General features: G+C 25.6%; 1 protein-coding gene and 1 long non-coding RNA gene across 2 annotated transcripts; one reads left to right on the top strand and one right to left on the bottom strand.

The window, feature by feature from the left end:
* Positions 1-1,427: 1,427 nt before the first annotated feature.
* On the bottom strand, positions 1,428-2,122 carry LOC140919043 (uncharacterized). Its single transcript, XR_012161638.1, has 2 exons — positions 1,630-2,122; positions 1,428-1,532 (listed from the first exon to the last, which is right to left on the bottom strand). It is a non-coding gene; the product is annotated as an uncharacterized lncRNA (long non-coding RNA).
* A 14,924-nt stretch (positions 2,123-17,046) lies between these two features.
* LOC101502415 (GATA transcription factor 18) lies at positions 17,047-18,747 on the top strand. The gene is made up of 2 exons (XM_004511989.4): positions 17,047-17,610; positions 18,299-18,747. Exons 1-2 carry the CDS (start codon positions 17,176-17,178, stop codon positions 18,599-18,601), a joined length of 738 nt encoding a protein of 245 aa, XP_004512046.1. The 5' UTR covers positions 17,047-17,175; the 3' UTR covers positions 18,602-18,747.
* Positions 18,748-18,836: the final 89 nt, after the last annotated feature.

Below are 18,836 nucleotides of genomic sequence, written 5' to 3'. Positions count from 1 at the left end.
TCTAAATAATTTTATATAATAAAATTGTATACGACATCATTTAAAATGTGTGAAGTCATTTTTTAATTCAAAATTTGAAGAAGTGAACAAAATTATCGATGTTTAAAAAAGAGAGATCAATTTTTGTGAATTGTTTAAATTAGATGAACAAAAACTACAATTAAATATTTAGTTTTTTATTAATATTATACTAATTTTTTATATTTTACCTTAAAAATATCACAATTATAAATAATAAAAATTATAAAATATTTTACTGAAAATTATATTACTGTCAATAATTATATCAAGTTAAAGACCAAATATATTAATTACATATTAAATTCATGCAATTCAGTTACATAACCTAGAAATTCTTTAATAATAATATGAAATTGATAGACGATGGTCCAATTATTCGCACCTAACCCGTTTTGATAAAAGAAAACCATTTATGCGGCATGGGTGGTGGGACTGATATGTATCAGGATTTGGTCAGTATTAATTACTTGCTTATCATGTATTAAAAGTTACTTCAGACCAATGTCTCATTTGCTGGAGTAGATCCAATATAAATATAAATTTAATATTACTAATATAAAAAACATGAATATTCGCTCAAAATTATAATATCTAAGTTAATAATAATAGACATAAAATTATCTATAAATAATATGATAAAATCAAATTGATCGAAATATCTTAGTTGTTGGTCGAATTAGCAATTGATTAGTCAATTTGAACCAAACAAAAAACACCACAACAAAATGAAAAAATCAAACAAACACATCACTAAGACGAAAAATTAAATAATTTTACACTAAGACAATAAAATCACAAAAAAAAAAAAATAAAATGAAAAATTTAAACTATGTGAAAATCAGTTATTTAGATTACAAACATAAAAAACAAAAAACAAGGGTGATTTCCGGTCAAAAACTTATCTAAAACCATCTATTTTTGATGATTGAAGAAGGAAATAAGGACATATGTTACGGATACAAAAAATGTAACTTTTTTATTAAAAAATACAATCTTTTAATTTTTAAAGAGTTGAAACATAAATTTCAAGACTAAATTTCTATTTTTGTATCATCTTTTTTTAATGTAAACATCTTCAATAGATTAAACATAGAACATTACAAATTATTTGTACACATTATCTTGAGACATACCTCATCCATACATTAGTAGCACTTATAGCCAAAACAATTAAGCTTTAGACAGAAATACACTTTGAGAGTACATAAATCAAAACCTAATACCCAAATCAATTTCTTGGCACGCAATTGTCGACAGAAGAGAAGAGAAAATCCAAAGTCTTTAATCTCATCCAATTAAGAATAATTTCTTTGACTTTTGTTAGCGACTATATGTGGTCTCGATTTTAACCAAATGCTCCACATGATCGGAATCCATTCGTTTGGTGGAGAGGAAGTAAAAATTAGTAGTAGTAATTTTCATTTATGTACACAAAATAATATTCCAAAGAGTCCAACAATATTGAGGCTTTTTAACAAACACCATGTGTGCACATCCAAAACAACCTAAACCTGAGCACAAAAATGCAAAACAAAAAACACACAGAAATAATACCATCAAACATAACAATAGAGAGTACTAAAATAGAGAGTTATCAAAACAACAAACCAAAAAGATTTCGTGGCGGTGACAGGAACAACTTAATATATCTTAGTAGTGGGGCAGCCTTGTCGATGAGATGAAGGGGAAATGGTTTCGGTGGTGGTTGTTCCCCGTGGAAGGAGGCTTTGACAGTTGGGGGTGAAAGCTTGATGGGGGTGTTGTGTGGGTGTGAGGGTTATGAGTAACTGGAGGAGTGGACAAAGGTGGGAGAGAAGGGAGAAATGTTCATGAGTATATCCCAATAGAGAGGGAGAAAAACCTTCACTGGGGAGAGAACTCCAAAAACATTGGAGAACTGAAACCCTAATGTGAGACAATGCGCAGTGGAGGAATTTGAACAAAAATTTTGTACGTCAATTTTTTAAAATTTTAATTAATAACTTAATTCTATATTAAAATTTAAGCTTTAAATGTAGCAAAGTTTGCAAACACATTTCTTAAGGAACGAAAAAGTTAGACGAGAAGTTCCACAAGTTTGAAATACATAGAGCTACCAGAGGAAAATCATTTAGTTTGTTATTTTAGACCGGAAGAACGCCAATTTTGATGTACTTTTACTATTTTGTTCACAATGTTTTAACCAAATCGATAAAAAAAAACATGTTAACTTGGTTCCATTTAATTGAGTTGATGGTTTTAAAAATTAAGATTTTCATTTATATAATTTAATTCTTTTCAAGCGCTAAATTTTTTATATAATTAAAACAAATCTCACATCACATTGTAAACATTACATTTTTTTAAATTTGTTTTATAATTTTTCTATAGGGTCTCTCTCTAACTAACATCTTCACCAACATTATATTTGAATCGTTATAATATATTCATAGTCTACATATTAACTTTTCCTAAAACTCATTCAAAAATATTACAACTAAAAGAATTCAGAGAGAGAATTATGTAATTTTTTTATTTTAAATAAATGATTTTATTTTAGGTAGAATATTATGTTTTTATTGGTGAAACAATAAGAAGATAATATTATATCATTATTAATTTATTTTTTACACTATATAGTTCGTTCATTCATGCAGAGTATAATTTTTAGAATTGTGCAGTTTATAATATAAAATTTTCTAATTAGAAAAAAATATATTTTTTAATTAGAAAAAATAGATTTATTATGTAAATGAAGATTTTTTGACAAAAATGATATCTCATGATAAAACGAAAAGATATAATATTATACAATATATAGAAAATATTCAATTTTTGTGCATATTATTTATGCATATTCGCGATACTAATTTTTGTGTCATTTTAAATTAATAATAAATTAGTGATTATTCTTCCACAGACTTATTTCGTTCAACTTTACGCATGAATAAATGACACTACCAAAAGTTAACATACGGTAGATTAAACATTTGCCTAACAAATTGTCTTCTATTTTTGTTCACAAAATATTAAATACGAAAGCATATTTTAGAGTTTCAATAAAGTATTTCGGTTAATTTAATTATTCATGGATAAAATGACATTATTCAAAGGTAACATAAGGTGGATTAAGTATTTGCCTAACACCGATAGTCATACTCTTATTCTATATTTTATACTAACTATTTATTTTAGTTTTAAAAAAATAACAATAATAATAATTTTTTTTCTTTCTACTAAATTCAATTTGAGTTTAAAAACTTTTATAAAAAAAAATTAAACTTTGTATAGAATTTTTTTTTAAAAAAAAATTCAGTACACAAAATTCAAATTTAAAAAAATACATGTATATCGAAAAAAGTACACAAAAAATATATTGGTTTATCGAAAAATTTAAAAAATGTTTTCTAATACACATAAAACACAAATTTGTATTTCAGAAAACTTGAAAAAAGAAATTCAATATACAAATATTAGAATTAAATTTAAATCTTACTAAAAACGCTCTATAAAAGATAATTTTTTAAAGTTTTTCAGTATAAAAAAAATATATTTATGTACTGAAAAATATATAAAGTTTAAATTTTTTTAAATATGTTTTTCAAAAAACTATTTTTTATATTTTTCGAAATTCAAGTGAATTTAATAATATATATATATATATATATATATATATATATATATATATAATATATACTTGATATAAAATTAAAATGTAGATATAAGAGTATAAGTCTAGGTACACAAAATTTTGCTATCACTTTCGTCGATATTTGTGGGTGGCCGTGAATGCGTAATCGGGCCAATATGGTTGAGACATTGGCCAATATAGCTTAGGTACTAACACGCAATATTAAAACACAATATCCTCCTAAAAATCTAACAGCTGACTAGCAAAATACAGGTATATTCCCACGATTGGTGTGTCATTATTTACCAAAAGAAAGTAGACAATATAATAGATAAAGAATTAAAAATTTATTATAAAATATTATAAAAGTTTAAGGGATATTTTTTTTCTTCTACATTATATATATATATATATAGAGTAACGATCTGTTAATTTCAAAAGTAATTTTGTGATAAATTATTTTATTTAATAATTTAATAAAAATAATGAATTTCACTGATACAATCGTCAAAATAAATTTTTTTATTGAATAGATCAATTTATAAAATTTAAAAAATATTTAATAATTTCTTAAATAACTTTAAATAAATATATAAAAAAATTTTAAAATATATATAAATACTAATGGCTAAATTTCATAGTTATCAATTTTAAATTTATATAAAATTTTATATAATTAATTATTAATATATTATATTAATAATCAATAGTTATTTTCATAAAATTTATTATTTATATTGAATTATTGAATAGAATAACTTATTACAGAGTTAATCTCGAAGCCAACAATATATATGGGATTGCTAATATACAATCATCGCAAAAAATAGAGGATGTATGTTTGCAATCCACGCACTTTTTGTTTGGGTACAAAAAACCAATAGTTTGTGTTAAATAGTTTTTATCAACGGGGGCATAATTGTAATTTTATATTTTTGATTTATATTTGTACATCCTAAACATAACATCATCGATTTTTCATAATTTAAATAAAAGGCAACACATTATAGTCTCAAGCACAAACAAAATATATATATACACACACACATTACACGAGATAGTTTTAAAGACACGCTACATATATCTTGTTTTATATATATATGTGTGTTAAAAAAAATTTAAAATATTAATATTTAAAGTATTATTGTTAATTAAGACAACAATTAATGATACTTTGAAGTTAATATGTAAGTAGATAAATGTTCATGTCTCATGGATCATTGATATAAGATATTATGTCTTTAAATAGATATAAGATATTATGTCTTTAAATAGATATAAATATTAGAAGTAATGTTTATATTGAATTGAGTCGTCATGAAAATGTTATATAATTAATTTGTAAGTATCGTCAAGGATTGTCATGCGACCATATTGAATAATCATTTGACTTGAAAATAATATGATTCCTAAATAAGGTAATATTATCACTAGAAAAGTGTAAGTGACTTCTATATAGAATTGTCCCTCGTACGTAACAAAATATGTGAAATTGGATTCATTGGAACTTACATGTCTACTTTAAAATCAAGGGTGACATGCACTATGACTTGCATTCAACTATATATTTGACTTAAATATACTTTTGGTCCCTGAATTTATCAATTGTGAGATTTGGATCGTCTTTATTTAAAATGAGCAATTTTAAACCTTCACATTTACCCGAATGAACAATTTTGAACTTTCACATTTACCTGAATGAACAATTTTAAACCTTTACATTTACCTTATTCTTTTGATTTTGTAGCCCTTATCTATTTTCCCTTAATTATTTTGCACTTTCTAATTATTTGACACTTTTTCTCTCTAATTTTGGTTTTTTATATTTTAATTTAAATAATATATGCTCTATTTTTAAATAAATAATAATAATATTAGAAAGTGGCAATAATGTCACATCATTAGAAAGTGTTATCTCAACAACAACAAAATAAGGAAAAATTATGAAATCATAAATGGAGTAACAACAACAAAATAAAGAAAAACTACGAAATCGTCAATGGAGTAAATGTAGATATCAAAATGGCTCAATTTAAGTTAGGGAACTACACGATTGACAAATTTGAGGCTCCAAATTGCATTTAATTTAATATATTTTGGTTGCAGAAAATTTAAATAACACTCATTAATGATGCATTATTAAATAGCACTCATTGTTTATAATATTTTATATTATTGTCTATGTAATAAAAATTTATAGGTTCACACGCATAGAATGAGTAATCAGACTAATAACATGTTTTAATTAAGGTTTATTTAATTAACAATACCAAAATTTTGAATTGTAATATGTCATACTTAGACTTTAAACTTTTAAACTAGGTTTGATCTATTTAAACAAAGTTTGACCTATCATGTCTTACTCTTACCCCTAATGAAAGGCATACAAAATCAAGGGTTGTGTGCCTCCCTCCACTCTAATCCTCAGTCACCATTACCCTTCCCTCTTTATAGTCGTTGATTAGCATGACGTTCTCATGTGTTTATCATTCTCGAGGACTGAGTAAAGGTGTAGCTCATTTGCAGTATCAGAGATAGTCTCCTCTACACATTAAGAGGTAAACACATATGTGAAATTTTTGTGCTTACATGGTCTTTGGCTAAATGTTTGCTCTTTTTCGAGTTTTGGCCTTTTAATGGTCATCCCCGAAAACCAACAGAGATATTCATATTTAATAAACATATTCAACCTACTAAATATATATCTAGAGTAAAAAAAACTTGGTACCATAAGATGATCAATCACAAATTATTCATTCAGTCTTAAAGAAAAGAATCACTCTTTGTTGTTCAATATATTAACATTCAAATAGAACACAAATCATTGATAAAAGTAAGATTTTTAGGAGGATAACTAAAAATAGAAAGTTTGATGTTAATTTATCAAATGAGAATAATTTTGATCAATGAGAAAAGAATATAGTCAGAATCCCTTCAGAATACTAAATGCATGGCAACAAACAAAATCAAAATCAATTAAGGATTTATAAGACACATTTGAACTTACCAATATCAAAGCCTACAAAATTGGCTACTACATCTAGTCTCTTCACAGTTGAAGGAGTTTTACTAAACAAACAAATATTATATCATACTATATTTCTATCAAGCTGACTATACTCTAATATTCTCAAAACGAATTAATACACTCAAGCCTTTGATGAATGACTAATTGATATTAAATCAAAATATATGTTCCAAAATAAGTTCCCTACAATAATTTTCTTAGTAGCATCGCTGTATCCTACTTAAAAAGTGAAATTTAATGATGGAAGAAACTTAACATCAATGTCGTAGTCGCCGCTTATTTGTTCACTACAAAGGTTTTCGTCGATTATATCAAATTCGACGTATACTTACGTAGAGAAGACCTACACTAGTTATTTTGGACACAACCTTCTCTAAATTGAACGTGAATTCTGAATTTAAACAAAAGTGTCAATACAGCCGATACTAATGCGATTTTTTTTTTCAAAAAATTATTCTCTAAATTATTCTTTGTCACTCTCTAAGGTACTAATGTATGAGCATATAAAACATCTATTTATTGCAGGGCATGGACTCCTATTCATGGAAAGGGTAAGTCCCTAATATAGAATCCTAAAGGTCATTTTTGGAGGTAGCTTGTAGATTTAGACTTGGAATTGGAATTATAGTTGCTATAAATAATATCTTCTCATAAGTCGGTCAGCAAAAAAAAAAAAAGAAAAAAAAAAGAGAAAACCAATTAGTAAAAACAACTAAGGCCAAGAATACCATAGAACTAGTATCTACCAGAAGAACAAAAATCATGCCATTTAGAGAAGTAGTTGAAACCAAAATTACTACCATTTTAAGGAAATATGGTCAAGCCGTCAAATGTAGGAGGACATACATGCTATGGTTTTAGTAAAAGAGCAAACAAGATTTGAAATTAATTTGTATGAATATAAGAAGTAACTTTTTAATACTGTTTTAGTACATTGAAAGTTGAAAATAACATTAAACATGAGAGAAAACACAACGCAGAATTGATTGAAATATAATAAATTGAAATATGGATGAATATCATATAATAACATAAAGGATGAGATTACTAGTTACAACCAAAGCTGAATTTGATTATTTTGTTTTGTTGAAGAACAACTGAAGACAGATGTTGACAGTGTCATTTACCACAAAAAATCTTCAAAAAGTAGAGAAATGAATCGACAAATAATAGCTCATACATGATTTCTTAAACGATCCTAGCTAATAATCGTCATTACTATTTTGTTTAAATACCTTCATCTTCTGATTGACGATCCTGAATTATTGGATCAAAATTATTATGATCGATTTGAACACATTTATTGTTTGGTTAAGCAATACATGTACTAGTTCAACTTCCATAATTGCCATACAGAAGTATCTTATCACTAAACTAGTATATATTTCCCTTCATAATTGTCCTATAATTAATGTCATTTAATATGTTATTTACGGTATAATCATATATTTTCTTGAGACTGATACATTAAACGATCAGAAAAACCACTCACCGAGATGCATTATTATCAGATGATGCAACATTGCTAGTATTTGACATTGAATGCTGGTAAACTAGACAATACGTATCAGAGGTCTTGTATAATTTGTGAATTTTGTCCCATGATATAAAATCCACGCACTTGAGTAAATAAAAGAGAGTAATTAAATTGTTCTACATATATAATATTGTTATCATAAATATAAGGGTTGTTATGTCAATATATAACACACAAAAACAAATTAAATGTATTGATTTTTTAGATGAGCTATTTTGTCAAAAGAAAATAAACTTTAAAATTAATCACTCACATTCAACATAATCGAACCATACAAGTAATAAAACTTGAAGTTTATTGACATGTGAGAAAATATGCTACTAATTGTAGAAAAAATAATTGAGCTAATCAGTAAAAAATTAAATAAAAAGAAAGAAATTTTAAATTGTCTAAACTAGTCAACTCACACGTCATTGCTATTTTTTCAGTTGATTTGGTAAGATAAATCAAACTTGAGTGATTAAGTCTAAATTTTTTACTAGTCCACCTAAAATAACGTATATGAATTTAAGTTATATTTTTATCGTTATACTTATATAATTTTAAATAATGAAAAACAAATGACAATAAAATAATAATAATGCTTCTATTTTTTTAAATGTCAATTTTTATTAAAAAAATTATTTTTCGTTTTAAAATTTCTTAATATTAAATATTATTTGATCAAAATTGTCTATATTTATTTATTGCAAAAATAAATAAATAAATTGATGCGATAAAAATAATATACCAAAACAGAATCTATTTATAAAAAATAACAACATATAATATTTTTATTAGTTTGTATAAATAATGCTTAAAGCGACAATTAATAAGGAATCAAATAAATTAAACTAACAACTTAAGAACCGAAAAGATAAAGAAACGTTCTTTTAAAGACGCATACAAAATATACAGTGGTTTTAAAACAACCTTTGACCAAAAGGTTAGATCAGCATAGAGGAGGGGGACAATTAGAGGCTACAGAGTGTGGTCTCAGGTGTTATATATATATGGTACTGACAATAAACAAACTTTTTAAATAGGATGCCCTTATTAAGGATCTTTCTCCTACAATAAGGTTCTCCTTTTCTATATGTTGGTTCTTGCCTCCTCCTTGGTTTACTACTTTAATTTTCCCTGCTTCCTTTTTCTCTTATTTGATTCTTTTGTTTTTTTCCAACATTGGTACTTTGAAGCCTTATACCTGGCTATGCCAAAGAAGATCCAGTCAACAACAAAATGACTGGACCAATCCAATCCCAATCTACCAAGCCAAAAGTCTCTGCTCTCGATGGATCTAATTTGAACCTAAAAGGAAAAATATAAATATTCCTAACCCCCAACTTAGGGAGAGAAAGACAGACATTCCAGTTGTATATTGTTGCTTTTGAGGATTAATGTAATTTTTATTCGTTCCCAATGTTTATTTTAGTCATACTTGTGTTGTTTGTTCTATATATTAGTACTACTATACTCCTACCATGTCTATGCGGCACCACATAACATTTACTAGTAAAATATAGCCTAGACATTATTTTGAACACACATTTATGCATGCATGCAATGTGAGAAATCCTTCCACGATACCCACGTGGCATCTTGGTTGATGATGATAGTATCATTATAACTTAGTTGTTCATAATTCTTGAAATGATGATTAAGTGTATTGATTTTAAAGAATAAACGAGTTTTATTTATTAAAATATTTATATTAATCATAATTAGTTAAATAGATTAAAATATAATAAATAAAAATATATTAATAATTAAAAACAATAAATAATACTTAATAGTAATATAAAAAACATATAATCTAAAATAAATAAATATTATAAATGAAAGTTTAATTTAATATAAGACGAATAAAATTTTATTATTGATTTATGATATGATTGACTTTAAAGATTTTGGTTGATTTAGAGGTTTAGATACGATATCGGCAATAGTTTTTGGTATCCCATTACATTACATTGGGAAATTGGAACACTATAGCAGGTGAGTCCCACCAAATCCAACGAGCCACGTAATATGATGATTAACGAGCGCATTACATATAAGACCGTGCAAAACTGCGCTTGTGAGGCAGACCGATAATGGCAACTCATACAGATTTCCTCCAACTTATAATTACAACCAATGATGTAATCGAAAATTTCACATATATTGAAAAATAAAAAATATTAAAAATGATAAATATAATATTATTTAGATGTACAATTAAGAAAAATAACTACTATTATTTTGTAAATTGAACAAAATCGATCATTCTATAGAATTTCTTTTTATAAATAATTCATTTATTATAGAGCAGAAGGAATATATTTTGAATCTAATGATGATAAATGATAAATGAAAGGAGTGGATGTTAATTAAAGCAAATCCAGCTTGAGAAATACTATTGGATTTTTACTTCAGAATTTGTTTGTTTAACCTCTCTAATCTCTAGACACGCGCATATATATAGCATGTGAGACATAGCCTGAGCCTATGATACACGATATAGGTAAAATCATAAAAGAACTCATTCACTTGTCCGGTAAGAAAACAGTCCCCCAATTTATTTGTTGATGGTTAGTGTTTTTTAAGGTTTTTATACACTTATTAATGAATATAATATAAGAAAGAAAAAATAATTGAATGGTAATTTAATAAAAAATGCAAAGTATTTTATCCAATTATTAATTCTAATTATTAGTGAATTTTTTATTATTTTAATGTTAAATATAATACTATTATAAAAAGTGTATATAACGAATGATTATATATATAAAAAATAATTAAAGTTGTATTGAAAATTTTAGATGATATTTATGATTGTTCATGAACACTATATTAATAATAGTTAATCTACATCATATAAAAATAATTTATCATAATTTATTTTTATAACCAATCCATATAATTGGATTTGATTTTACAAAATCAGTGATTTGATTGGAAGATTATTTTTTGCAACCATATTTATTATGAGACAATTTTGTTATTGATAAAGTAATACTCATTGTGAGACGAAATGAATATTAGAAAAATGAAATGTTCATTGTGAGACGAATGAGATATGTATAAAATATATGATAAAATAAAATATTATTATGTTGGTTATCATATGTGTATTAAATATATGATATAATAATATTTATCATATTATATCATATATTTATTCAACTTTATATTATATTATGTCTGTATTCTATCATACACATCAACCGAATCCTTAAGATATAAAATGTAGAAAATTTATTTTAAAATTTGTTATTAAACTATTTAACACGACCCAAAAGAAAAAAAAGAAGATTTGACTATTCTAAAATGAACAACTCGCTTTAGATAACGAAATGAGTAATGTCAATAATTGATTGTTAAATGAATAATTGTTATTTTGTATATATAAATGATCAATTATGAGTGGTTATGATATTAATCACAAATTCATCAATTTTACTAACTTTTTAGTTTAAATAAATTAAATTAAAAAAAAATCGGGAAAAAAATAATGAAACCAAATTTTCATTCATTTATAGAATCAATTACAGTTTAACACGTTATATGAAAAATACCAATTTTATATATATTTGAAGTGAAATGAAAAAATAAATTGAATAGTAAAGCATTATAAGGACATGGTTATGCAGCGAGGAAGAAGAACACATAAAAAAGTTGATGTTATTAGTTAGTAGTATTAGTATTAGTATATAAATGGAGCACATGTTGGTGTTATCGTGTAGCAAGAATGGGTAAGGTCGCGTGTAATGTTTGGTTTCTTGGGCTAACCGTAGTTTTAATTTGGTGGTAGTTTGTTTACAAAGGGAATTGAGAGCATCTTTTGGAAAGCGGTGGTCGTTTCATCAATCTCTAGACGATCTGATTCTCACTCTCCGTGAATGAATGTTTTTTTGTATTTTTTTTAATCTTTAATTTTCATCCGATTAATGGAATACTATATCGATATTCCACATAATTTTGTTTTGTTTGGACTTGGTTATGATTATGTGGTGGGGTACTTGTCTGTTTTTCTTTTTTAAATATACTAGACTAATAGTACTCTATTTTATTTGTGACTCTTTTGTTTTTCTTTGTTCTGTTCTATCTTTGACTCAAAGAAACCTCTCTAGTGGACATGACACACACAGTAAGCCAAGTATATGAAGCAATGTTGCTTTGAATGATTGCAGAGTATCTCATCTGAGATAGATACCTTTATCACTTTCTCTCTTTTTCTTACTGTCATCCAAAAATCTATCAATATCTCACGATCTTCTCTTCTACCTCTAGTTTAATTAAATTATGGGTCTAGGAATATTGCTTGGACTTGACCCATAATTCTAGTTGAACTTTTAATGTTATATTAATTTAAATCATTTACAGATATCTTTAGAATAATTGTTAGTATTTAATAACATTTGTTTTAATCTTTTCCAATTCTAATTAATTAGAGTCGTAACTAATTTGTTCTGATAAAAGTTGTAGAATTATTATTATTATTATTATTATTATTATTATTATTATTATTATTATTATTATTATTATTATTATTATTATTATTATTATTATTATTATTATTATTATTATTATTGTTGTTGTTGTTGTTGTATTTTATGTCATACAAAAATGTCATATTTGATACTATTTGCTAAAAATAAAAGTTACAATTTCAAATTAACCGGCTACTTATTTCTAACTAACTTGTTATTTCTGATATCAAAATATGTAATCTTAACACAATTCACGAGTATAATTATTTTAGTATAATAGATTTATTAATTGTTCGTACTCTCTTTGTTATTCATGAATTTGTTATATTTTTTTATTTATTTTATTTTAAATGAATATCGTTTAATATTTTTATATATATATATTAAAAAATATAAAAAAAATATTATTTTAATAATTAATTCTTATCAACTATTAATTAGTTTTTTTATATTATTATTAATAATAATAAAGGTACAATTAAAATAAAAAAATAAAAATTACATTCAAAATTAAAAAATAGTATTTTTTTGAAATATTCTTTTTGGATAAAGTGATATTTACTATAAGACAAATAAAAAAGTAAATTAATTTCAATGATGAGAAAAACTAAGATTAACTCTGTGACTAGAGTGAAAAAACAAGGGAATAAAGAATAATAAGAGAAGTATATATATATATATATTTCCATCCCCACTTTCAACTCAATACCAACAATATTAAGATCTTATTAACAATTATTTTTGTTGAAAAACTAAAAATATAATCAAAATATAATTTGTGTTGAAAAAAAAATTTAATTTGTAACTTGTTAAATACATGATTTTAAAAATAATTTCCTAACAAATAGTATCGTTGGCATTCTCCTATTAATATGTTAAAAATAATCAATTTGAACTATTTTTAAAAGTTTCACATTAACCTTAAAATACTATAAAAAAATCACTTCAATCAGTATTATGAATAAAAAAATTATTTTTACGGAATTAATAAATATAACTAAATGTAATTAATTTTACAAGTTTCATGAAAATAAAAGTTAAATTTATTAAATTATCTATTTTAAATATTAAACACGTAACTATCAATATTAAATATTTAGAATTAAATAAATAACGTATTGAGAATAATAATATTTAACTAATAAAAAATGATTACGTTTTATTTATAAATGTTAACGATATTTAAAATAAAAAATTGTTTATAATATTGACCAGGCCAGAACAATAAATCTAAAGTTACGTATACGTTTTATAACCCTTCTTGTATTATCCACATAGTGGCATGTTACTGTTCTCTGATAAGCAACACTTCTAAAAAGCAATGTTGTGATGGGTTTTAGATTCCGAGCATGAAGGTTATTATGATGACGAGCTTGTCTTAGATTTTACCACGTGATTCCCACAGTAAAGCTGGCCACAGGTGGAAGCTGTGAGCTCCAAAGATATTACTACTAAACTGGTTGTTGTTGTTGTGGAATTGTGATTGTTAATTTGTTGCTGGGTCTGCAAATTTGATGGATTTGACGGCCTATAACTACTAACGGAGAGGATGTATTGAGGAGTGGTCATTGTTCTGTTGAAAAATATATCATCACATGTTCACTCAGATACTGCCTATAAATTTCATATATCCCACCCGTCCTAGTGTGTGTGAGTAACCAAAATTAAATTTTCCTTTAACAATATACCATCAATAAAATAAATTAAAAACACATTTTTTTAAGAAAATCAAATGCTGTTATTATAAAATCCAGGTCTGACATTAGAAAACAAAAATATTATAAGAATTTATAAAGAGAGATAATTTTTAATTTAAAACGGATTTTATAAAAATAAATTATAAAAAAAATTTGAAAATACCATTATGTGTAGACATCGATTGAATTTTATAATTTATTATAAATATTAAATTTTATTGAATATTTTTGTATTACCGATTTTTTTTTTAAAGATGAACAAATCGAACCTAAACACATAAAAGGGTATTTTTTGAGATGTTCATATAAAAAATTGGCATATTAAATACTTCATATTTTTTAAAATAAATGTCAAAAACAAAAGAAGCATAAAATAGAGATGAAGGTTTTCAATACTCCCTCTGATTTCATATATTAAGGAAAAAAACACTATTTCGCATTATTTAAAAAAGTTATTAATCTAACTTAATTTTCTTATCAAAGTAATAAGAAAAGCAATTACATTTTACAGATGTCTTTGTGAAAACTTGTTATATGTCTTTATGAAAACTTGTTATATGAGAATAAAAATCAATATTAATTAAATAATATTTTAGAAAAAATAACATTATATATTGTAGATAATAATTTGTGTGAGTCTTTAAGGCCACATCGTCAACCTTCATTCTAATTGAACTATAAAGGTTCTATCAATAAAAACTTTTAATCGAAACAAAGAAAACTCTCTATATTCTTTATCACAATTGAGTTGCAATGACCTTTAAATTTAAATAAACTTAAACGATCAGTTATTGAATAACTCAAAAACTACTAAAAATAGGGTTTTATCCCTAGGTAACATACATTTTCACAAACACTCAAACTTTTATATCATTATTTCTTACATTGACATAGAGTGACTTTACATATACATTCTCATTTGCATTGAAATAAAAAGGTTTGCATTGAAATAAAAAGGTGTGAGAAGTCAATGAACTATGATCAATTGATCATCATCCTATAGTGATCAATTATGTGTTTTTAAGCAAGAACAAATATATAGAATTAGTTCATATTTTTTTTTTTTACAAAAAAGGATAATTTAAACAACCAAATCAATTGCAATAGAAAAAACAATACACAGAGAACAATCCTTTATCTAAATAGTATCAATTGAGGATAAAATAATTTTGATTAAAAGATGTGTGTATAAACATGTGTAATTCTTTACACATGCATAACTAAACAATGATAAAAACGACTGTTACAATTATAATAATAAGCAATAAGTAAATTAATCCAAAAGTAGTCACTAAAAAAATTATTTATTGTTCAATCTACGTTAAGTGAATCTCCTTCTACCATAAAAATATAGAAAAACTCAAACTTAAACTTAAACTAAAAAAAATTAAATAAAATTATTATCTTTTTAAGTAGTTAATTATCTAGAAGTAATTATTCGGACCATCAACATTAATTTTATTTAAATCCTAAAGACAAGAAAACCAACAAGAGATAAGGTAAAAGTGTGAATTTTTATATTTTGATATTCTTAAAATGAATACAAAAACATATGTTAGCATGATATTTTATTTAAAATTAGAAAGTGGAGGAGGAGGCATAGATAGAGCATGTAATGTAGAGTAAGCAATATTGGGATTAGAGCGTGAGGGTTCGGACAAGAGAGAGGAGCGTGAGAATAATGGAGAAGGAAAGGAGGGAAAACTATTCCATTTTCCTTGGGAGGGTGGCAGTGACAGAGGCAGAGATACATACGGATACGGACAGAGGTTTGTATTTGAGACACTAATTAATAAAGCCTCGTGATCGGAGACTGCAGATAGATCCATGGAAGACTGTTCCCTCACTCACGTGCCCTCTTTTGACCAACCCATACACCAAATCTAACTCACTCATCCTTAAAACTCTTTTTTTTTAAACAAATTCATATTGTTTTTTATTTGTTGCCTCTTAATATATATTTTCTTTATCACAAATATAAATCAAAATTAAAATTTATTTAATTTAAACTTAATACTTATTTTTAAAATTTCATATATATCAATCATTTTTACAAACATACCTCTATTTAAATTATTATTAAAAATTATAAATTATTTTTATAATATCCTTACTTGTAAGGATACATTAATAAATTTTATGATATCCTTAAAAATATTAATTAAATAATTAATAAATTTTAATTAAAAATAAATTATTCATAAAATAAAAAATTTGAAATAATATTTTATTTATGAAGTGATTTAATTTCTCCAAAAATCATAGGTCTAAAAAAGAAGTAGAATTAGATATTTGAAAGTCGTAAGTGATATGTAGAAATAGTATAAATTTGGAAATTAAAGATAGATGAAGTGAGAAACAGTAACGAGAGAGATATTAGTAGGCTACTACGACACTCACTCACTCTGTGCATCATGATTCATTTGATAGCATTACCATTGGGTAATGGGGTCCCTCTCTCTGTTTTTCTTTATTAAAAAGATAAATACAACGACTCTATCTATCTATCTATCTGAAATCAACCCTCTAACTCTTCACCATTACTAATTACTATATACTATATACTATATATTTTGTATTTGTAAGTACATGTCTCCATTTGCCATTAACGACAACGTGGACTGCACCTGCTGACTCTTATTTCGCCATTTTATTACAACTTCAAACACTATCAGACAATTCTCTCTTTCTTTTCAACCCTTTTATTATTGCATTTCCTCTATATCTATCTCTCTTCATTATTCTCTCTCTCAACACTCCTTCTTCTTCTTCCCAATTCCTACCTATATTTATTCACTCACAACCCTCTATTCTTCATCTAAACCAAAATGATGCATCGTTCTTGCAGTGCTTCTTCTACTCATCAGATGGGACACTGCACATGTGGTATGTTTCATGGACAAAACAATTCCTTCTCAATGTTATTCTCAAAACCTTACGATGAATCAGACACGTATAATTGTTTCAATCCTTCTTCTTCTTCTTCTGTTGTTGACTGTACTCTCTCTCTTGGAACTCCGTCCACTCGTTTCACTGAAGATGAAGAGAAACGAAACCGACATGAACAACGTCGCTCTGTTAAAAACTTCTGTTGGGATTTACTACAACCTAAACATAACAATGTTCAATCTCAAACCAAAATCACACGAGGAACCACCAATATTGTTAATAACAACAACAATGATTCTCTTCTTGCTCGTCGTTGTGCAAACTGTGACACCACTTCCACACCCCTTTGGAGGAATGGCCCTCGAGGCCCTAAGGTAACTAATTAAATAACTATACTTTAATCAATCATTTGGTTTTATTATGTAAAAAATTTGTGAAAGATGTCCATTTTTTGTTTGTTTACAAAAATAAAAAATTAGATAATGTACAGCTTCAATATTTTTGTTTATGTGTTCTCATGATTTTGTCAAATAATAATAATAATAATAATAATAACTATACTTTAAAATCACCATATTACTCTAACTTTGTAAAATTCATCTTTTGTTTACTATCTTAAAGTTCAAATGATTATAATTTTTTTGTTTGTAAAATACTATAATTAACGATACTAAGCATTAAAAATCTTATAAAATATTAAACTTTTGATCGAATTGTGAAAAACAATAAGAATTTAAATTACATGCACTAACCATGTAAAGATGGTTAGTTAATCCCAATTTTCAATTACAATTTAACTTTAATTTTTTCTATTTGTTTTTACATAAACTTGTACTCTTTCTATTTTAAAAGTCATATATAATTAATTAAGCGCATAAAAAATTATTTCTTATCAAAATTAATCTCATATAACAATGGTAATATTATCCATATACATTAAATATTTTACATTTTGAGTAAAAAAATTATATATAAAATTTACATGAACATGAATATTATAAAGATAACTTTGTAAAATTATTTAAAAGTCTTAAAGAGTTTTTATTTGATATTGAATTTCAGTCACTGTGCAATGCGTGTGGGATTAGATTCAAGAAGGAAGAAAGAAGAGCAAGTGCCGCCGCCGTCACACCAACCGCGGTGTCCGGCGGCGTAATGGAATCGGCTCCGATATATAACCACCACAACAATTCATGGTACGTACACCCACAGAATCAAAAAATGCAGTGCTTCTCTCCGGCAATGAGTAACGAATTCCGTTTCGTTGATGAAACCGATCGTGAATCTGATAATGGCATTCCCTTTCTCTCTTGGAGACTCAACGTCACTGATAGAACCAGCTTTGTTCATGACTTTACTCGATGAAATTAAAATTAAAATTAAAATTAAATAATAATGATATAATAATAGAATATTACAAAAGGAGCTAGCTATTTAGGACGGTCAAGACCAAGCAGTTACACGTCAACGTTTTTAGGATGATGATAATGATGTTGAAGATGTTTTTGATTGCGATGGTTATATGGTACCGTCACATGATGTTTTTTTTTTTTTTTTTTTTTTTGTTTTTTTATTTTTCTCTCTTTTTTTGTTTAAGGTG

Source organism: Cicer arietinum, chromosome 8 (genome assembly GCF_000331145.2).
Source record: "Cicer arietinum cultivar CDC Frontier isolate Library 1 chromosome 8, Cicar.CDCFrontier_v2.0, whole genome shotgun sequence".
Classification (NCBI taxonomy): domain Eukaryota; kingdom Viridiplantae; phylum Streptophyta; class Magnoliopsida; order Fabales; family Fabaceae; genus Cicer; species Cicer arietinum.
Note: the sequence above shows the minus strand (reverse complement) of the source record. Positions and strands in the feature narration are given on the sequence as shown.